Source organism: Bison bison, unplaced genomic scaffold (genome assembly GCF_000754665.1).
Source record: "Bison bison bison isolate TAMUID 2011002044 unplaced genomic scaffold, Bison_UMD1.0 scf7180017864236, whole genome shotgun sequence".
NCBI classification, from domain to species: Eukaryota; Metazoa; Chordata; class Mammalia; order Artiodactyla; family Bovidae; genus Bison; species Bison bison.
The window spans coordinates 9970021-9989479 of NW_011494808.1; the positions used below are offsets into that span (position 1 = coordinate 9970021).

Here is a 19459-nt window from a genome sequence, read left to right on the forward strand (position 1 = left end):
AACCCCAGTGAACTCTTCTGTACTCGCCTTTTCCCTGACACGGCAGGAGCTGCAGCCAGTGGTGATAACTGTTCCCTTCCAGAAGCTCTTATCTCTCTTGACTTTCATGATACCAGATTCTTTACGTTTTTGTCCTATTTCTGTGCATTGCTGCATCTTCTTCATCCCTTTTCTTGCTCCACCTCTGCAGTGCCTATCTGTGTGTTGGAATGCCCAACAGCACAAACATGTTAACTATATAAATATTTAAATGAGCAGATAAATAAGCACATCACTAAATCTCATCTTTAACCCTAAGGCGTGACACTCATAATGCAAGTTTCAGGAAGTGGGATCACAGTCAGCAGAGTAGCTCATCCCTTTTTAAGTTTGTTTGCAGGACTCACCCTGCGAAGGTGAAAACACTTCTTTGAATAAATGACCTCAACAAACAGGGACTCCACAATTTCTTGTTGAAAACCGAATTTTGGAAAACGTTTGCAAACTCCATGTTTGATTTTTTTCTTGGTTTCCATGCAGCTTGAATCACTGAATCATTCTTGAAGTTCTTTTGTTGTTTTAACACATTAAATTAGCTCATTACAGCTGAATATGTAGTGGAAAATAGCATCTGTTTACACTGTAATAATATAAAAATTACTTACTAGTAACAGAATAAAGAGCAATTTGCAAAAGCTAATCATATTTGTGCACTTGTCTGCAAAAGTAAATTGCTAATATATGCCCAAGGCGGGGAATCACTTGCTGGTTTAAGCAGTAGAAGCAGTGCTATTAACAAGCACCACTTAGAGAACTCCTATATTTAGAATTGGATCCAAAATGTCCCAGCTTGTCGTGAAAACATAGATGTTTATTAATTTGTTCACTTACTTGACCTTGGAAATTCAAGCAACCTAGAGAGTCAGATCATATCATAGAAAATCCAGTGGTCTAGGAATTTCTCAAGCTTTGCCAAGTGAAATTTTCAATTACCCTCATTTAGAGATAGCTTCCTTCTCTAATTTTTTAGTGCTAATCACAAGTATTATGGGAAAAACACCTGTCAAATGTAGTTCTTGTTTTGACATTCTGCCCCAAACCATAGAAATCAGAAGTCTGTTTAAAAATTTCAAACTAACATTAGGAAATGTTGAAAAGAATGGTTTTAGTAATCTCACTGTGTTGCAGTATTTTGTTTGTTTCATTACATGTAGAAATCAGAGTGCAAAAAAATGTATAATTATTGAGAATTTTAAATAACACATTTATAAAATTTTAATACATTTTAATATATAAAATGATTATAGAACATATCTTGGCTCTTTTGATTATAATAGAGACAGAATATTTGAAATTAAGATTAGTTTTTTTGTTCCTTGTACTTATCAGGGGGAGAGAAAGAAATCTATATGAAATGTCTTTAACTTCTCTTTTTCTAGAAGCCAGAATGAAACCTATTTCAACTAAGATAGTTTCACTTCAGACATGTTAATAATATTCATTAAGCACAGTCTTCTGCGTTTAGTCAGCCTTTGATTAAGACTCCCATCCTGCCTTCTTGCTTTTGACCTGCCCTTTAATAAGTTTCCTGTAAATGGCTAATTTCATCCACTGTAATTTTCACTCATAGAGAAGGACCAGGCTCTGCGAGGTTGGGAGGCTCTTTTATGGTAACTGGCAGCAGTCAGACTTTATTATCCTCATTTTACTGCTCTGCTGATACAACCTTTATCCGTATGAATCTCGTTTCTAGAGACCAGACACTGAGGGCATGATATCTTGTGTAACAGAGAGAAGTGTATCCTCCTGAAGCCACAGAAATGCACTTCAGAGGGCTCTGAGGAGCTCTGGATCTGTGTGTCTCTGCTCAGAAAGAATTCAGGGAGAGGCAAGTGATGGATAAGGAGTAATTTGTTAGAACAGGACTCTGTGAGCCTTACAAGCAGGTGATCAGGGGAGAGCCACATGGAGAACTTCGTGAGCTACAGTTTTATAATGAAAGGAAAAGTGGGGGTGTGGAGAAGACTATCTTCTTTCTCATTCTTGAGGAAACATCAAGCTTGCATGATTAGTTCCTCCTCCACATGGGTGGGGAAGTTTTCTTGTGCTCACGTGGTCAGACTGGTGTTGTCATGGAGCAATAGAAATAGTCAAAAGGTGGGTAGGTCCACATGTACTAAAGGATGGTAAATCATCTCAGTGTAATGTCACCTTTTCCTTATATTTTTGTTTATAACGCAGGCAGAGTATCGCGTCCTAGGATTCATTAAGTTACTGAGTTCACCAGGCAGGAGGTGGATCTCATACCACCACTGATTCATTGTTTGGGGGCGTGTCTCATTCTTCTGTTGCATGGTTGGTTTTTTGGATTTTTTGCTAAGCAAGCCTGCTTGGTTATGGCTAAGCAAACCTACTTTCTTGAGTGATCATTAACTTACAGGGTCTCCTATACTTTTTTCTTTACTTATGATTCCTTTTCTTATGATTCTCAAAGAGTTGGACATGACTTAGTGACTGAACAACAGCATGATTCTTTAGTGGAATTTAATCACCTACTTTGTTCCTTTAGTCTCGTCCTTTCACTTTCTTTCTAGTTAACTCACTTTAATGTGAGGATAAAAAGAGAATGATTCACTCTATGGCTGAAACTTGAAGATTTCAAGCACTTTAAGAAAAACACTTTTTGAAAAAAGCTGAGTGATGAAGTATACTCTAGCTCAATGGAAAATCTGAAAATCTGTTATTTGGAGTCTTAGTTCATTCATTCAAATGTTGCAGCTGATTAAGAATTGTGTTTCAGTGGTGAAACAGGAAAAAATCTTTTATTTGCCTTTCAAATAGCATTTCCCAATGGCTTCAGTTACCATCTGTTGCTGATAACTCCCCAATTTAGCTACAGCCCAGACTTCATCTCTAATCTCTAGACCGTATAGCTAACTGCAGAGTGCACATTTTATTCAGTTGTCTTAAAGACTTCTTAAACCCACATTTCCCAACCCAGCTCACACTCTCCCCCTAGACATCTGGGCCTCTTGGAATATCAGCAGTTCTAGGAGATGGAACCTCTAATCACGCATTTACAAGCAGAAACCACTGAAGCATCTTTGTGACCTCTCGTCAAAATTCACCATGAATGCTTGACAGTTCTAACTTACGTATTAATCACACATGTGCACTCTTCCCTGCTCTCACTGTCATCATCTAGCTATTAGATGTGGGCATCTCTTCATGAACCTTCAGAAGAGAACCCTCTGCTCCTTACCCATTCTTGCTCTCCTCCTCCCATGCAGTCTCTCTGTTCCTGCCAAAGTGAGCTCATAAAAATGCAAACCTGTTTCTCTGTCTCCGTTTGCTAAGACCTTTGAGCAGCCTTCCATTTGAGCAGAGAGTAAAGAACATCATCCTGAAGCACACCTACAGGTCTCTCTGTGCCAGCATGACACGTGGCTAAAGATACTCCCTGATGCCGCGAAGGCTTCATATTTGGGGATATCATCTAATACTTTCTTTAGCACATCAGCACTGCTTTACTGGATCTGGTATTGAAAGAATTGGACTAGTGGACCCTCAGATAAAATGACACTAATAAGTATCTGAAGCACTGACCTGCAATGAACCATGAGTGAAATGCTTTGAATTAATGATCACAGATATCAACAACTTTTATGAATGAATTTTGTGTCTGTTTAGTCTCACATTGTATGTAAGATGAGCCATGGTGAAGTCGCATAATAGGATTGCTTTCCATTGTCCACTCTCCCTGGGATTGAGAGGAGTTACAAGTGTGGTTTCTGGAATGCGAGCCCTTTCTCTAGGGTTGAGCCGCTCTAAGGTCCAGGGTCTCAGTCTCCTCATCTGTACGATGCCATTGATAACTGTGATTGCCTTGTAGGCCTTTGTAAAATATCAGTGAGAATGTTTGTATATAGCCTGAATAGCACACCTCATGGCCCAGAGAAACACTCTATGCGTGTCTTACTTTACCACTCATGGGGTAAAGGACCAGTGACTTTACGTATTTATGACACAGTGAACTCTTCTTCCAAGCGTTGCCCTGGGAAAAAGCACTCTGGCGAGAATGCACCCATGAATTACTGAATGAACATGCTGCTGCTAAGCTGCTCCAGTCGTGTCCGACTCTGTGCAACCCCATAGATGGCAGCCCACCAGGCTCCCCCGTCCCTGGGATTCTCCAGGCAAGAACACTGGAGTGGGTTGCCATTTCCTTCTCCAATGCATGAAAGTGAAAAGTGAAAGTGAAGTCATTCAGTCGTGTCCAACTCTTAGTGACCCCATGGACTGCAGCCTACCAGGTTCCTCCATCCATGGGATTTTCCAGGCAAGAGTATTGGAGTCGGGTGCCACTACCTTCTCTATGTTGCTGCTGCTGCTGCTGCTGCTAACTGGCTTCAGTCGTGTCCGACTCTGTGCGGCCCCATAGGTGGCAGCCCAGCAGGCTCCCCCGTCCCTGGGATGCTCCAGGCAGGAGCGCTGGCGTGGGGTGAGCGTGAGGGACGCTGAAGCGCTGGCGTGGGGTGAGCGTGAGGGAGCTGAAGCGCTGGCGTGGGGTGAGCGTGAGGGACGCTGATATTGTGCTGTCAGCACCTGCTGTGCACACTTTCTTTAGACACTGAACTCTTGGGATTAGCGCTCTTTCTTGCTCTCACAGCTCATCTATACCACGGGCAATCAGGAAACTTAAACATAATTGTGTTTATGTAATGAGAAGAAATTTTGGCATAACAAGAAATCAGGCATTTATATGTGTCCAGATAAATCAGTATTCTGGAGTCATTGCTCAATCTTCTCTGAAAGTTAATCCAAGGCCAAAGCCATGTTTTTCTCTAACTTTGGTAAATGAAAATTGAAAACAACAGTAAATGCTTTTTTCTGCCTGCCAGATATTTTCTGAGTCCAGGAAGAAAGTATTATTTGAGACACTGGGTGCGTTTCCCTAGGTTTTGCTGGTGAAATGTCATACTGCAAGCCTCTTTGGTCAAAAGGATATCCTGAGGTCAGGTCAGGTGTGCCAAGCTTCTCTTTATTTAAAAGCATGTTCTTTTCCTCTTATCCTAGAACCAAACAATTTCCATGAAAATACGATTTTTTCACAGTTTGCATCCATTTCCAGAGTTCTAACTTTGAGGCACCAAATTGACTTGTACAAATGAACATTAGTTTTCCTTTCTTTTGACAAGAAAATTAACATTTGTTCTCATTATTGAGTCCCTTTTCTATCCCAGGAAGCCATAGGTACTTTGCTATAATTTATTTCTTTGGATTGGGTGAGCACTTTGCCAATTTTTCTAATGGCTGTTACTTTTTCTTTTGAACTACGGTGTTGGAGAAGACTCTTGTGAGTCCCTTGGACTGCAAGGAGATCCAACCAGTCTGTCCTAAAAGAGATCAGTCCTGGGTGTTCATTGGAAGGACTGATGTTGAAGCTGAAACTCCAATACTTAGGCCACCTGGTGTGAAGAGCTGACTCATTTGAAAAGACCCTGATACTGGAAAAGACTGAGGGCAGGAGGAGAAGGGGACGACAGAGGATGAGATGGTTGGATGGCATCACCGACTCAATGGACATGGGTTTGGGTGGAGTCTGGGAGTTGGTGATGGACAGGGAGGCCTGGCGTACTGTGGTTCATGGGGTCGCGGAGAGCCGGACACGACTGAGAGACTGAACTGAACTGAACTGAACTGAACTTTTTCTTTCCTCGTGATTTTCTAGATGCTCTTTATGGAACATAGAGCTTAACATCTTTGCAACAAGACTTGCAAATATGTTTTGTATTTTTTCCTAATCTCTTGAGTTTCCTATGGTATTTTGGGGTGCTAGTGATAAGAATCTGCTGCCAGTGCAGGAGACACAAGAGATGTGGGTTCGATCCCAGGATAGGGAAGATCCCCTGCAGAAGGAAATGGCTACCCACTCTAGTATTCTTGTCTGGGAAATTCCATGGACTAAGGAGCCTGGCAGGCTACAGTCCACAGGGCCACAAAGAGTCTGACATGACTGAGCGACTAACACTTCCACTTTCATGGTATTTTCTTTTATAGAGATTTATAAATGTAGCTGAATTTATCAGTCTTCCTCATTCTCCACTCTCCCCCCATAACTGCAATAGCGTTTGTCCACCATTCAGCGAGTCTTTCGTGAATTAGTGTGCAGTGAAAGGCTGGAATACGGCTGTGCTCTGCCTCTCAGAGTCAAGGTTCTTGAGGTTATTTATGGCCTGAATATCATCTTTTCCCACTGTACCAAGTCCTTCAGAAAAATGCCATGGTACTTAACACTGACAAAACATCTGCTCAACTATATACCATTATTTTGTGGACTTGACAAATCTCATTAACAATTATATGTTTCAGAAGGGATCTTTGAAACAAATTCATTAAAGGAACAATCAGAACAATTCTCAGATTCATGAATTGAGATGAGAAATGCAATAAAACTATAAAGGGAAGGCTTTCCTTGATTTATGGAAAAGTAGAGAATTTAACAATTTTCCCCTAATGGAAGGTACTCTTTTTCAGCAAATACAGGGGTATAGATTATTATGTGGATTTGTAAGGAGGAAAATGGATTAATATCATATTAATCTCTCTATATTATTTTAAAGCATAAAATATTTCATTTGGAAACATTAATAATAGTGTTGATAGAGAATTAGCATTTTCCAAGTACTGAATGTATCTCTATGTGTATTTAAGAGAATTTGGACTTTTAGAAAAACCTTATAATGCAAAATCACTACCAGAAACATTCATTGCACTTCCTAGATTTAAAAAAAACAAAAACAAAAAACTTGATCATCAAAATTTTTTAAAAGTGAAACAATCTCCATATTATTCCTTGCTGCATCCCACGCAAAGAGAGCTCCCATAAATAGCACAATTTGCAGTTGATGGTAAGCTTCTCTCGGAGAAAAAATAATAGTTTGTGTTTGTGCCAGATGCTTTTCCAGCATTAAGTGCTATAAAAATTCCCTGAAGTGTGTTCAACAGATAAGGCAGAGTGCCAAAGAATGGCAGAGAATTAAGTTGAACCCTGTTCACATACAGAATCCATTGAGACACCATATGCATATTTCCATTTTAAAATCAAAATGTGGAATTAATTCAACATGCGTTTAATAGACACCCATTTAGAGATCTCTGCTAGGTCCAAGGGATAAAATGATGAGGTCTTTCTCCATTGAGGAGTTTACTCTTTATCAGAAGAAACAGACATTTAGCCCTCATGGGAAGAACTGGTGCTGAAGCTGAAGCTCCAATACTTTGGCCACCTGATGCGAAGAGCTGACTCATTGGAAAAGACCCTGATGCTGGGAAAGATCGAAGATGGGAGAAGGGGACGACAGAGGATGAGATGGTTGGATGGCATCACTGACTCGATGGACATGAGTTTGAGCAAACCCCAGGAAATAGTGAAGGAAGATAAGCCTGGCATGCTGCAGTCCGCGGGGTCACGGGGAGTCGGACACGAGTCTTGCCTGCCAATGAAGGAGACACAAGATGCAGGTCCGGTCCCTGGGTCGGGAAGATCCCCTGGAGTAGGACATGGCAACCCACTCCAGTATTCTTGCCTAGAGAATTCCATAGACAGAGGAGCCTGGAGGACTAGAGTCCACGGGTTGTAGAGTCAGACACGACTGAGAACGCATGCATTAATAAAGCCCTGCCTCAGTTTCTTCTCTGGCCTCTTATCAATTTCTAGTGATTGGAGAAGGCCAAGAACCCTGGTCAGGTTTCAGATCATGAGGACCAGCTTCCAAAACCCACCATCAGCCGGTTTCCCTTAATCAAGACCCCACCTCTGCAGCCCCGCCATTTGAGGTCATGGAGGCAGCTGTCTGTATTCCCGATAAACAGAAACAGCAATTTCATGACAGAAGCTGGGAAAAATCTCTCAAATTGACTCTTTTGCTCAAATAAGTGCTATCTTATCATCCACATTAGATACTTGAAAAATTAAGTACTTGCTATTTAAAAATCCTCAAGTTTCTAGATGAGTTGAGAAGCTATGAAAAAGGTAAGTTAGTCCATCTAGATTATTTCTTCACAACCACACACTGACAGGGTAAGATGAAAGTTTTGCGTGCTCAGTCACTCAGTCGTGTCCGGCTCTCTGTGACCCCATGGACTGTAGCCCGCCAGGCTCCTCTGTCCATGGGGTTATCCAGGCAGGAATACTGCAGTGGGTTGCCATTTCCTCCTCCAGGGAATCTTCCTGACCCAGGAATTGAACCTGAATCTCTTACATCTCCTGCACTGGCAGTTCTTTACTGTTAGTGCCACCTGGGAAATCCAAGTAAAAGTTAGATTGACCTACTGTATCTGAGAAATTTTTATATGTCTCTCTTTCCCCATGTTTATTTAGAATTTTTTTTTCCAGTGACAAGTGGTAGTGTATAAAAATGACTTTCCCCTAGCGGTATTATCTTCTTTTTCTATTTTTCTGTTTCTGTGGCAGTTACTATTCATTTCTGTATTGAAGAGTACAGAAGACAGGAACACATTTAAAGTAAGGCATCAATCATTTGAGCTCAGAAAGAACACTCTTAATTGAATCATGTTTTTCACTTTGAGACTCAAGCAAGTGAATTTTCATTTTTATTCCTACTGTAGTCATCTACCTCTGTGTTAACTGCACAATCACAAATTAAAATAAATACTCTTTATGGGATATGTAATTAAGGAATAGAAATATCTATCTCACATCATTTTCCCTATTGAGTAAGAGAATTTGAAAAGTACATGTCTTCACATTAGAAAGGAAAATGTGTAACAATGAGCTATTCTATCTTCAAATTTCTCCTTCAAATATTTTGTTAAATATTTGAGTATTTGAGTGGAGTAACTGTGAAGTAAGTAAGCCACTCTTTTGGCTTACTAGAGTGGCCTTTATTTGCCTACTGGCTAGGAGTTTCCTTCAGTTAAAAGAGCCTTACATAGATAAAGAAAAAATTTTACTCATGGCTAACACTGGATCAGTTAATGCCTAAATATAATAGTGAATTAGATACTTGTTTTAGTGAAGTGTTAAGAGTTATGACACAGGGCTTTGCTTTTGTTTTTTATTTATTATTATTATTAAGCTGGTGATTCCTCCAGCCCCCACAAAATGGATCAAACCAAAACACCCAACACTGGCACAAATATTGGGGTCAGAGTTCATGCTGCAATACGAATTAGCTTGGAGAGAAAAGATTAAATATACAGAGAGAACCACAAGGACTTGGAGAGCATTCGTGTGGAGTTTGAGAGCTATATGATTTCCAGGGCTGATCTGCTATTTTGCATTCATCCCTCTTTGATAGAAGTTCCCCAATTATGTGTGTTATCTGAGTTATTTTTTACTTGTTTTTTAAAACAATTATTGGAGTGTAGTTGATTTAGAATGTTGTGTTGGTTTCGGGTGTACAGCAAAGCGAATCAGTTAAACATATGCATAAACCCACTCTTTTTTTTAGATTTTTTCCCCTGTAGGTCATTATAGAGTATTGATTCGAGTTCCCTGTGCTATACAGCAGGTTATGGTAATTTACTTTATATATAGTAGTGTGTATTGGAGAAGGCACTGGCACCCCACTCCAGTACTCTTGCCTGGAAAATCCCGTGGACGAGGAGCCTGGTGGGCTGCAGTCCATGGGGACCTGAAGAGTTGGACACAACTGAGCGACTTCACTTTCACTTTTCACTTTCATCCATTGGAGAAGGAAATGGCAACCCACTCCAGTGTTCTTGCCTGGAGAATCCCAGGGATGGGGAAGCCTGATGGCTGCCGTCTACGAGGTCGCACAGAGTCAGACACAACTGAAGCGACTTAGCAGCAGCAGTAGCAGCAGTGTGTATATGTCAGCCCCAAACCCCCAACTTATCCCTCCCCCATTTATCCCCTAGTAACCAGAAGTTAAGGGCAGAAGAATTGATGCTTTTGAACTGTGGTGTTGGAGAATACTCTTTAGAGTCCCTTGGACTGCAAGGAGATCTAACCAGTCCATCCTAAGGGAGATCAGTCCTGGGTGTTCATTGGAGGGACTGATGTTGAAGCTGATACTCCAATACTTTGGCCACCTGATGTGGAGAGCTGACTCATTTGAAAAGATCCTTATGATAGGAGGGATTGGGGGCAGGAGGAGAAGGGGATGACAGAAGATGAGATGGTTGGATGGCATCACCGACACCATGGGTTTGGATCGACTCCGGGAGTTGGTGATGGACAGGGAGGCCTGGCGTGCTGCAGTTCATGGGGTCGCAAAGAGTCGGACATGACTGAGTGACTGAACTGAACTGAACTGAAGCGGAAGTTTGTTTTCTGTATCTGTGACTCTAATTTTTTTGTAAATAAGTTCGTTTGTATCCCCTTTTTTTAGGTTCCAGATATAAGTGATGCATATGTTCGTCTTTCTTCACTTCATACTTCCCTCGCTCAGAATGACAATCTCTGGGTCCATCTCTGTTGTTGCAAATCTCATCATTTAGTTCTTTTTGTAGCTGAGCAGTATTCTATATACACTGCATCTTCTTCCTTTATGTGTTCATCTGTCAGTGGACATTTAGGTTGTTTTCACATCCTGGCCATCGTGAACAGTGGTGCAGTCAGCACTGGGGTGCGTGCATCTTTCTAATGACGGCTTTCTTGGAGTATATGCGCAGGAGTGGGATTGCTGAGTCATGTGGTAGTTTCATTTTTAGTTTTCTAGGGGGGCGTCCACACTGTTCACCATCGTGGTTGTACCAACCTACATTACCACAACAGTGTAGGAGGTTTCCTCTTTCTCCAGCATTTATAGTTTGTACATTTTGTAATGGTGGCCTTTATGGCTTGTTTTTAAGGAAAGAAAATTCTGATTATTTTTCTTGAGTAACACACATTACTCACAGTTAGACATATGTAAAGATTCAATCTTCAAATTACTATATGTTAATCTGTAAAAATATAGATGTTAGCTACTTATACAGGATGGAGCTATCTCTGGAGAAAATGCACTAATATTTTGGAATGTGAGTGGTTCCGAAACTGTAGTATGCTTCAGGAAAACATGGACAGCTTTTAAAATATGGGTTGCCGAGCCTCGTACCCATAGTTTCTGATTCAATGAGTTTGAGATAAAAGTTGAGAATTTGCATTCCTTTTTTTTTTTCAAACTCACAGAATATCATCTTATTGCTTTTTTAAAAACTGAAGTAGAGTTTATGTACAATATTGTGTTGGTTAAAGTGCACAGAACAGTTATTCATTGTTTTTTTTTTTTCCAGATTATATTCCATTATAGGTTTTTTTTTTTTCTTTTTTTAAATTTATTTTAATTGGAGGCTAATTACTTTACAATATTGTAGTGGTTTTGCCATACATTGACATGAATCAGCCATGGGTGTACACGTAGATATTGGGTGCAATTCTCTGCATTTCTATTAAGCTCCCAGCTGCTGCTGCTGCTGCTGCTGCTACCAGTCTTGGGACCACACTTTGAGAACTAATGCTTTATATGAATCAGACATGACTGAGCGACTGAACTGAACTGACGTGAAACTGAAAGCTGATAATAAATTAAAAAGAATCATTATAAACCTTAAAAACCTTTTCTTGGTATATATAAAAGTGATCTCTAAAATATTTACAAGCCACTGATCAGTGAGAATGCATATTGATCTTAAGCCATATGGCTGATCCTGTGCCCTTGCCCTGGATATTAGATATGAGTGAGTGTATGTAACATAAGAAAAACTGTACGGAGAAAAACACAGACTTTAAACTTTTTTTTTTCCCCAGGAATAGTTTGTCAATAGTTTTCAAAATAAAAATCTAAAGTAGGTGTTTTAGTTTTCAGGATACTATATTATTTTATCATTTCATGATTTTTGATCTACAAAACAGTCTAAAGTTTTGAAATCAGATAATTTTCTTTAAAAAACAGAAAAGAGAGCTTCCGTGGTGACTTGGTGGTACAGAATCTGCCTGCCAGTCAGGAGACACAGGTTTGATCCTTGATCCAGGAAGATCGCCCACTGTGCCACAGAGCGGCTTAGTCCTGGGGCCGCAACTGGTGGAGCCCACACACCATACAGCCTGTGCTCTCCAGCAGGAGAGGCTAAGGCAAGGTGAAGCCTGGGCAGCCGAAGGGCAGCCCTCCCTTGCCACAGCCAGAGAGAAAGCCTTTGTAGCCGGGAAGGCCCTGCACAGCCAAAAATAAATAAATACATTAAAAAAAAAAAATTCCTGTCTTCAAGTAGTAAATCTCTTCTCTCCCCAGAGGATGGTAACTTCTTTGATAACCACTCCTTATTTTTCTGATGTTACATTTTAATAGGATTATGTTCGTTTTGTCTTAGTAAAAATTTAATGTGACACAATTAAATGATGTCAGAAACTAGCAAAGTCCATCTTGTTCATTTTGAAATCACGGGTTTGTGAAAATTAATTGGTTACATAATCAGATATGTCTGTTTATAGTAAATGTCCTTTTTTAAAAAAAATATGTCAAGACACTTTATGCAAAAGACAGGTAGAGTAAAACTGTCCAAGGCTTTGGTGATAATGGAGCAAAAGAATACCTATTCGTTAAATTTGCAGTGGGTTTCACAGGAAAACAGTGGTTTATAACAAAACTTGTAAAATAAATGTGTGTGTGTGTGCATTTCTTTCAAAATGTTGAAGCACCTCTTTCAAATGTTAGCCATTAAGCGATTATTTTTATCTACTCTGGAACGTCAGTTGTATTTAAACTGGAAGACTTCTTGAAATGCTAAAGACAAAACTTGAAGATTGAGAATTCTGACTGGCTGCTGATGACGGATGTGGGAATGACATTTAAAGTGGCGGCACGCTTTTCTGCAGGAATGCGTGTACATATCTTTAATGTCAGCACTTGCCTCTGGGATGACACTTGTCAGATTTCATGGTGTCGTGTGCTAGTTCAAGGTCATAGTAGAGATTTTTATTGCGCAATACCTGAATATTCCACTTATGATCTAAAAGCAACTTTTTGAAGCCAAATTTGTTGGCAAATTTGAAGCCAAATTGTTGAAGCCAATTCTTCTTTTACTGTTCCCTTCTCTGGGTACTCTAGTCCCTTAATTACCTTTGAGTTTCAAAATGCAGAGTTCTGACATCTGTGATGAAGTCGTAGACTTACTTAATCTTGAAATCGTTCCTGTGAAAAATAATTGTTCACTTGCGTTGGATGGTTCCCAGGTTTCTGGAGATGACTTGACTCAGAGACTGGCTAATAAATAATAGGAGACAGCCTTGGAGGGAAAAAGGCATACTACACTGCCCAGCACCTTTCTGCCCAAAGGAAAAGCAGATGAGACCCAAAGAGGCATCTCTGGCCTACTACTGCTTTAAAAAAAAAAAATTCTCCCAGAAGGATTCCTTCCTAGGTTGAAGTTTTGTCTACAATCATAGAAAAATTAGATGTGGCTGAAAAATCTATCCAGTTCAGTGAAGTGAGATAATGGGGTAAGGAGAGCTGGATGGACCCTCTTTCCTTACACAAGAACACACCTTTAGCAACACATCTGTATCAAGACGAGCCAAGAGTTAAGGGGCTTGCATAAACCTGGATTGAGCTAGATATTATCATGGGCTTCCCCTGTGGCTCAGTGGCAAAGAATCCACGTACAATGCAGGAGATACGGGTTCAGTCCCTGGGCCAGGAAGATCCCCTGGAGAAGGAAATGGCAACCCACTCCATATCCTTGCCTGGAGAATCCCATGGACAGAGGAGCCTGGGGGGCTACAGTCCATGGGGTGGCAGAGAGCTGGACACAACTGAGTGACTAAACAACAACAGAGACGATCGTACTAAGCGAAGTAAGTCAGAAAGAGAAAGGCAGATGCTGTGTGGCATCCCTTACATGTGGAATCTAAATATGATACAAATGAACCTATCTGTGAAACAGCAACAGAATCACAGTCGTAGAGAACAAGCCGGGGTGGCGAAGGGGGGTGGGGACGGGGGAGGAACGGTGTGAGAGGGTGCGGTGAGCAGATGCAGACTGCTGCATATGGGATGGATTAACAGCAAAGGTGTGCTGTATAGCACAGGAGACTATAGTCAGTATCCTACGATAAACCGCAGTGTAAAAGAACATCTAAAAAGTCAGGATGGTGAAGCAGTGTACATAGACATAAAAATCAATACCAGTGCGATTAATGCAAGTGCAGTCCAATAAATTCTTCAAACGTGGGGTCAATGACAAAGAACACTTGAAATATCCAGAGGGTCATCTGTCTACACTGCGTTTCCAGCTCGTAGCCCCACGCCCACACCCAACACACACATACCCTGCATCACAGTCAGCCTCCGCATCGCATCACCAACCCTGCAGCATCAGTCAGCCTCCGCCCCGCATCACCATTTCCCGAAATTCTACACGCCATGGTCTCTCCATAGCATTTTGGACTTTGATGCCACTCAACCTTTATTTTTTTAATCTGTGGAAGGCTCAGTTGCTTACTTACTAGCAGATTTTTAAAAATTAAGATAATTATTATCAGAGTGCTTTGGGACTGTAATTCAGTTAACGAGTGCATATGCTTTTTGTCTTGTTTTGCTTTGCTTTTTAATATGCCAGGTCTTGACTGGGACCCACTGACGGTCGGTAATTTGATCACCCCCTTTTCCCCACAATGCCCTGAGCTATTTCACTTATCGAAAGCATGGGCTCAGCTGTATCTGTGCAGACAGTATTTGTTTTATTGATGTAAGTACAGTCTTAACTGGCAGTATTCCTTTGGAGTAACTTTCTTAATATTCAAAAGAGTGACAAGCACTTGGTCCTATGGTGTATTAAAGTCTTATCTGATTGGAAATGCCACTGAGAGTATAGGTTTGCCAGGGACCTTAAAGTATACATTAAGTGCACATTTTGAAAGTACACGCAGGGCTAGCACTGCTCATCCTGCCTGTATTTTCATATGTGTTGTATATGCAGCGTCCACTTCTGTACCAGGAGAAGGAGAGGAACCTTCCTCTAAGGGAAAGTGCGTCCTGAGCTGTCTGGAGAAGACGACTGAGTACATGTCGTGGATTTAATTGAATACAGCATCATGCCCTCAAAAGATATATCCAAAGGATTTGATTTATTAAAATAAGTGAGGCAGGAGAAAAAAGGGACACCGCTCCATCCTTCAGAATAGCATCCTCCATGTAGGCTCAAACCAATCCAGTCCGTGTTCCTCAATGCACGATGACAAGCCTTAACTGCAGACTTTGACCCACACTCTGTCTTTGATGTTGTGTGTTGTTGGAAAACTGATGCCTGAGTGTCCTCTCTGTTCAAACTGTTTCTAATATACAGTTTCCTTGTCCAGTGTTCTTTCAATAAGGGTACCTAGGCCTGAGGATACTTGTCAGAATGATGCAAATGAAGGTGTGGATTATATATTTCCCTATTTATAAAAAGAGTTTCTACCACAACACCCTCCCTACCAGAGCTGCAGTGACAGAGGACAGTGTGACTGTTATTTTCTGGCAATACGGAACGTGGAGATTGAATAAGTCACGGGAAGTGGTGTCTGCATACTTAGTCCTCCACTGCGATTTCTTCCTTGTGAGGTGGCAATTTTAAAGCTTTTGAACTGGAAAACCTTCCAATCCAAAATCTCCCTGCCTGCTTCCACCTCACCTGAAGCCATGACAGGCACCCCTCCACCAGTAAATTAATATTAATAAACACATTTTAAAGATGATGTTGTAACTCAACTAATGTCTCTCTGGTACCAAAAAATAATGTTAGGAGAATATACATGTGGAAAATGCAGATTTCTAAGAATTTCAGAAAGCACAAACAAAAGAATTGCATCGGCCCATGAAGTAGTCGAAACACAGTGGATCTCCCTGGCAAAGGACCAGGGCACAAAAGACCCACGCGTTGCAAGGATGCCCCTGCCTTGGACTTCTCAGACTACCCTCTGTGAGAAGCAAGGAAAAGGAAAGAAGGGTAAAGCTGCCCGGCTTCCATGGCTCCATGTGGGCTCCATAGGCCTTTGCTTTTGAACTCTCACACTTCAGTCTCAGTCTCTGGGGTGCCCACTTGTGTTGTTGTTGGTGAATTCTTCCTGGTAGACACCTGTTGGGTCCTGTGTCAATAAGACCCACTGTAGAAGGAGAAAGCACATTTCCTGAGCCAAGAAGGTGAGAGCTGCTCTTTTCCAGGGCCCTTGTTAATCCTGGGAGCCCAGCATCTTTGGGGACAGAAAAAATGCAATACAAACTCTCATTTCTTTCCCCCACTCCACAAAGACAGTGCTGTTGCCATGTGAGTGTGCAGCTCCACTTCTCTGAAGAGAGGCAATAGAGCACTTCTCCCTTCCATCTAGAGGTTTTAGAACTGCTTCCCATTGCTTCGTAGCATCATTCTCAGCAGAACCCCACTGATTGGCCATGGCCAGGGTTAGCTTGAATGGTACCTATTATTGAAAGGGAGTCTGTATTTGCAGTAATACAGAGAATGCCAGTTTAGAAATGAGCCTGATTGCATGGTTCATTTTGTTCTCCTTTGTAGAGCCAGGCTGCGGCCCACTACAAAGGCACGAAACATGCCAAGAAGCTCAAAGCACTGGAAGCCATGAAAACTAAGCAGAAATCTGTCACTGCCAAGGACAGCGCAAAGACTACCTTCACCTCCATCACTACCAATACCATCAATGCCAGCTCTGACAAAACAGGTTATGCCACGCTCTCTGTTGTCTTGTCCTCCTCATCCTTGTCGTGTGGGGCTCCTTCCCTGGTCTGCTACTGATGTTCCCGCCACCCTGGTTCACGCCTGACCCATCTCTCTGTGTAATGGTACTGCCCGCCCCCCCACATTTTCCCAATACCCTTGAGAGACGGATGATCACTAGTAATATTGCAGATTCTGTGCTGGAAACAGTCCAATGGCTGCTTTTGAGGAACACAGGAGTCACAAGGGCGTTTGAAGCCACAGCCCTTTTTGAGAAGGGCCCCTTTCAGTGTGTCTCATCTGCATCTTGTATGCAGCACCTTCTCCCAGAACTGCATGGCAGATTTTATTTCCCTGTGAGTACACAGCAGACTATGCCAAAAGAATCGCAAAGGCCCCCGTAAGGGCATTACTACTGACAGGGCTTATCCTCATAAATCCCAAATATTGCATTCTTTTAAGTAGTGGCTGTGTGAATCTGGGCTTGTTATGGCTGGGTAACCTTCCCTCTGCATATACAGGTAAGTGTTATTGATGCCAATTATTCTTTTTAACAGTCCTCACAGTGAAATAATGGCCTCTGAAGGGTCCCTTGACATAGCTCCTCAAACAGTTTATTCATAACAAGGGAAGCCGGGGCGGGGGTGGGGCGGTTCCATAAGCTGGCATTGTAAAATATAAGACCACTGGTCCTCAGAACTTACACAAAAGGAAAGCAGTGTGATCCATGGATCCGCCTTGAATAAATCACTTTCTAAGAACACAAGGGCTGCTACGTATCAGTGGCTTCCCAGTCCCCACAGATAGCAGGAAGCATTGATGCTGTCATCGATGGCAATGTCTTACCTGGAAGAGATCTGCTGGCCTTGGCTGATAAAAACATAAAACCAACAGCGAATGAACACAACATATTAAAGCAACTTTATTACACGAGGTACGCCCATGAGATGTGCACAGCATCCTCAGAGGGTCTGGAGAGATGCTTGCTCCTGTGTGAGTCTGTGAGGGGTGACGGTATTCCCCCGAGTCCCCAGAGTGCATTTTATGTACCCCACGCGAGCATCACCGTGGATGCAGTCTGCCTCCTCTGTGAGGACCCCGTGTCTCCCCGGAGTGCATGTTATGTACTCCATGCGAGCATCACTGTGGACGCAGTCTGCCTCCTCTGTGAGGCCCCGTGTCTCCTCTGAAGCCGGGACGTCTTGTTGCCTCTGTGCCCTGGCACCAGCCTGATGGGCTGTGGGTGCTGAAGAAACTGTTGGCTGGATTTTCTCAGCCTTTTAATTCTCTGATTCATCCAATTTTGTGTCCCAACATATAAAAGGAAAAAAAAATTGTCATGTTCATTTCTTTGAAGGTCTGAGTAAGAGCTGAATCATACCATCGCATTAGTTCAGATGTAAGACCTCGTATGGAAAACATTACCCTTTTCTCTGTTAATTGAAAATTCACTGCCTTATTTTGGGGACTGTAGGAGAAGTCATGAAGCAAGTGAGTGTCATTTTTCTCCCAGATATTGGGGCACAAACTGGGATTCCCTAAAGCCATGCTCGTCACAAAGATCTACATTTCATTTGCAAAATGATGGTAGATAGGAATAATAAAGATGTAAATTTGATGTAAAAGATTTGATATACAAAGATGAGTTTGATGTCCAGACTTTGATGTAAATTTTTGCTTGCTCTCAAACTTTTCTATTCCTAGACATTTTTATCAATAATGGCTGTTTGGGTTACTTTGACATCTCTTTAAAATGCAAAAGAATCCCTCTATACTGAGAATGAGCACCATGTAATATATATACATACATGTATGTATACACACATGTATATACATATACATATATATGTACATGCTGAGTAGAACTGCTCATTTGGCTTAAGAAAGGCTCCCTTGTGAGTTCATTTTTATTATTTAAATGAGTTGTGAATGCATACCTCCATCCCTCACCTTAGGGACTAGAATGGAAAGGATCACAGCCACCAGGGCTCTGTCTTCTAAGAGGATGAGTGGAAACTAGTTGGGGTTGGGTAGTGGGGAAGAGCTGACATAAAACAGACAGATTCCCAGTGGAGACCCCAGCCTCACCTAGTGGTTGGAGTGTGCTGAAGTGGTGAAGGGCCCTTACTAGCTGGAGCTGGAGAAAATGTCAGAAGCCAGAGGGAGAATAAAGTCTGCAAAGTTATCTTAAAGCCAAAAGAAGGAGGAGATGGATGTCTGGAAGGTCTCTGCCTTTCTGACCCATGGGAGCCTCTACTTGCAAAGAGACAGATCGTATAGGTTGAAACACTGATAATCCCAGCACACTCACTGGATATCTTAGGCCAAAGTCTAACCTTCCCTGGGATTTCTGCAAAACCACCTATGAAAAGTAGTCCAGAAAGCTCTTGGAATATCATAGATTCTCATCCCATTTTATTGCAATATGAATCCGAGGCCCCTGTGCTGGCAAACTGGAGTTTTCTTAAAGCTCTTAGCTGTCCTTTTTATTACTGTCCGTGTCCTCATACTGATTAGAAAGGAATACAACTCTGGAAACACAATGGGTCTCTGAGCTAGTTTCTTAGAATAATTAAATAAGTATTTAATTATTTATTTAATCTCTTCTTGGAGACAGAAGGAGAGAGAAGAGTCTGAAATCAGGGACCCTGTATGTTTTAATAATAACAAATTGTAACTTGCTTAACATACAAAGTTGTGAGCAGCTGGAGGCTGATCACTGAATGGTGTCTCCTGCTCACCACTGCATTTTTTAAAGGCAATTGGTTTATACATATATATATATATATAAAAATTTGGCAAA

The 19459-nt window shown here is 41.6% G+C and overlaps 1 protein-coding gene across 1 annotated transcript in view; it reads left to right on the top strand.

Moving 5' to 3' along the window:
• The window catches only part of ZNF385D (zinc finger protein 385D), a 275444-nt gene that overhangs the window by 157057 nt on the left and 98928 nt on the right, over nucleotides 1-19459 (top strand). Inside the window, exon 4 of the mRNA XM_010846455.1 lies at nucleotides 16498-16660. Within this exon, the coding sequence (XP_010844757.1) occupies nucleotides 16498-16660 (163 nt within the window). The remainder of the gene's footprint in view (nucleotides 1-16497; nucleotides 16661-19459) is intronic.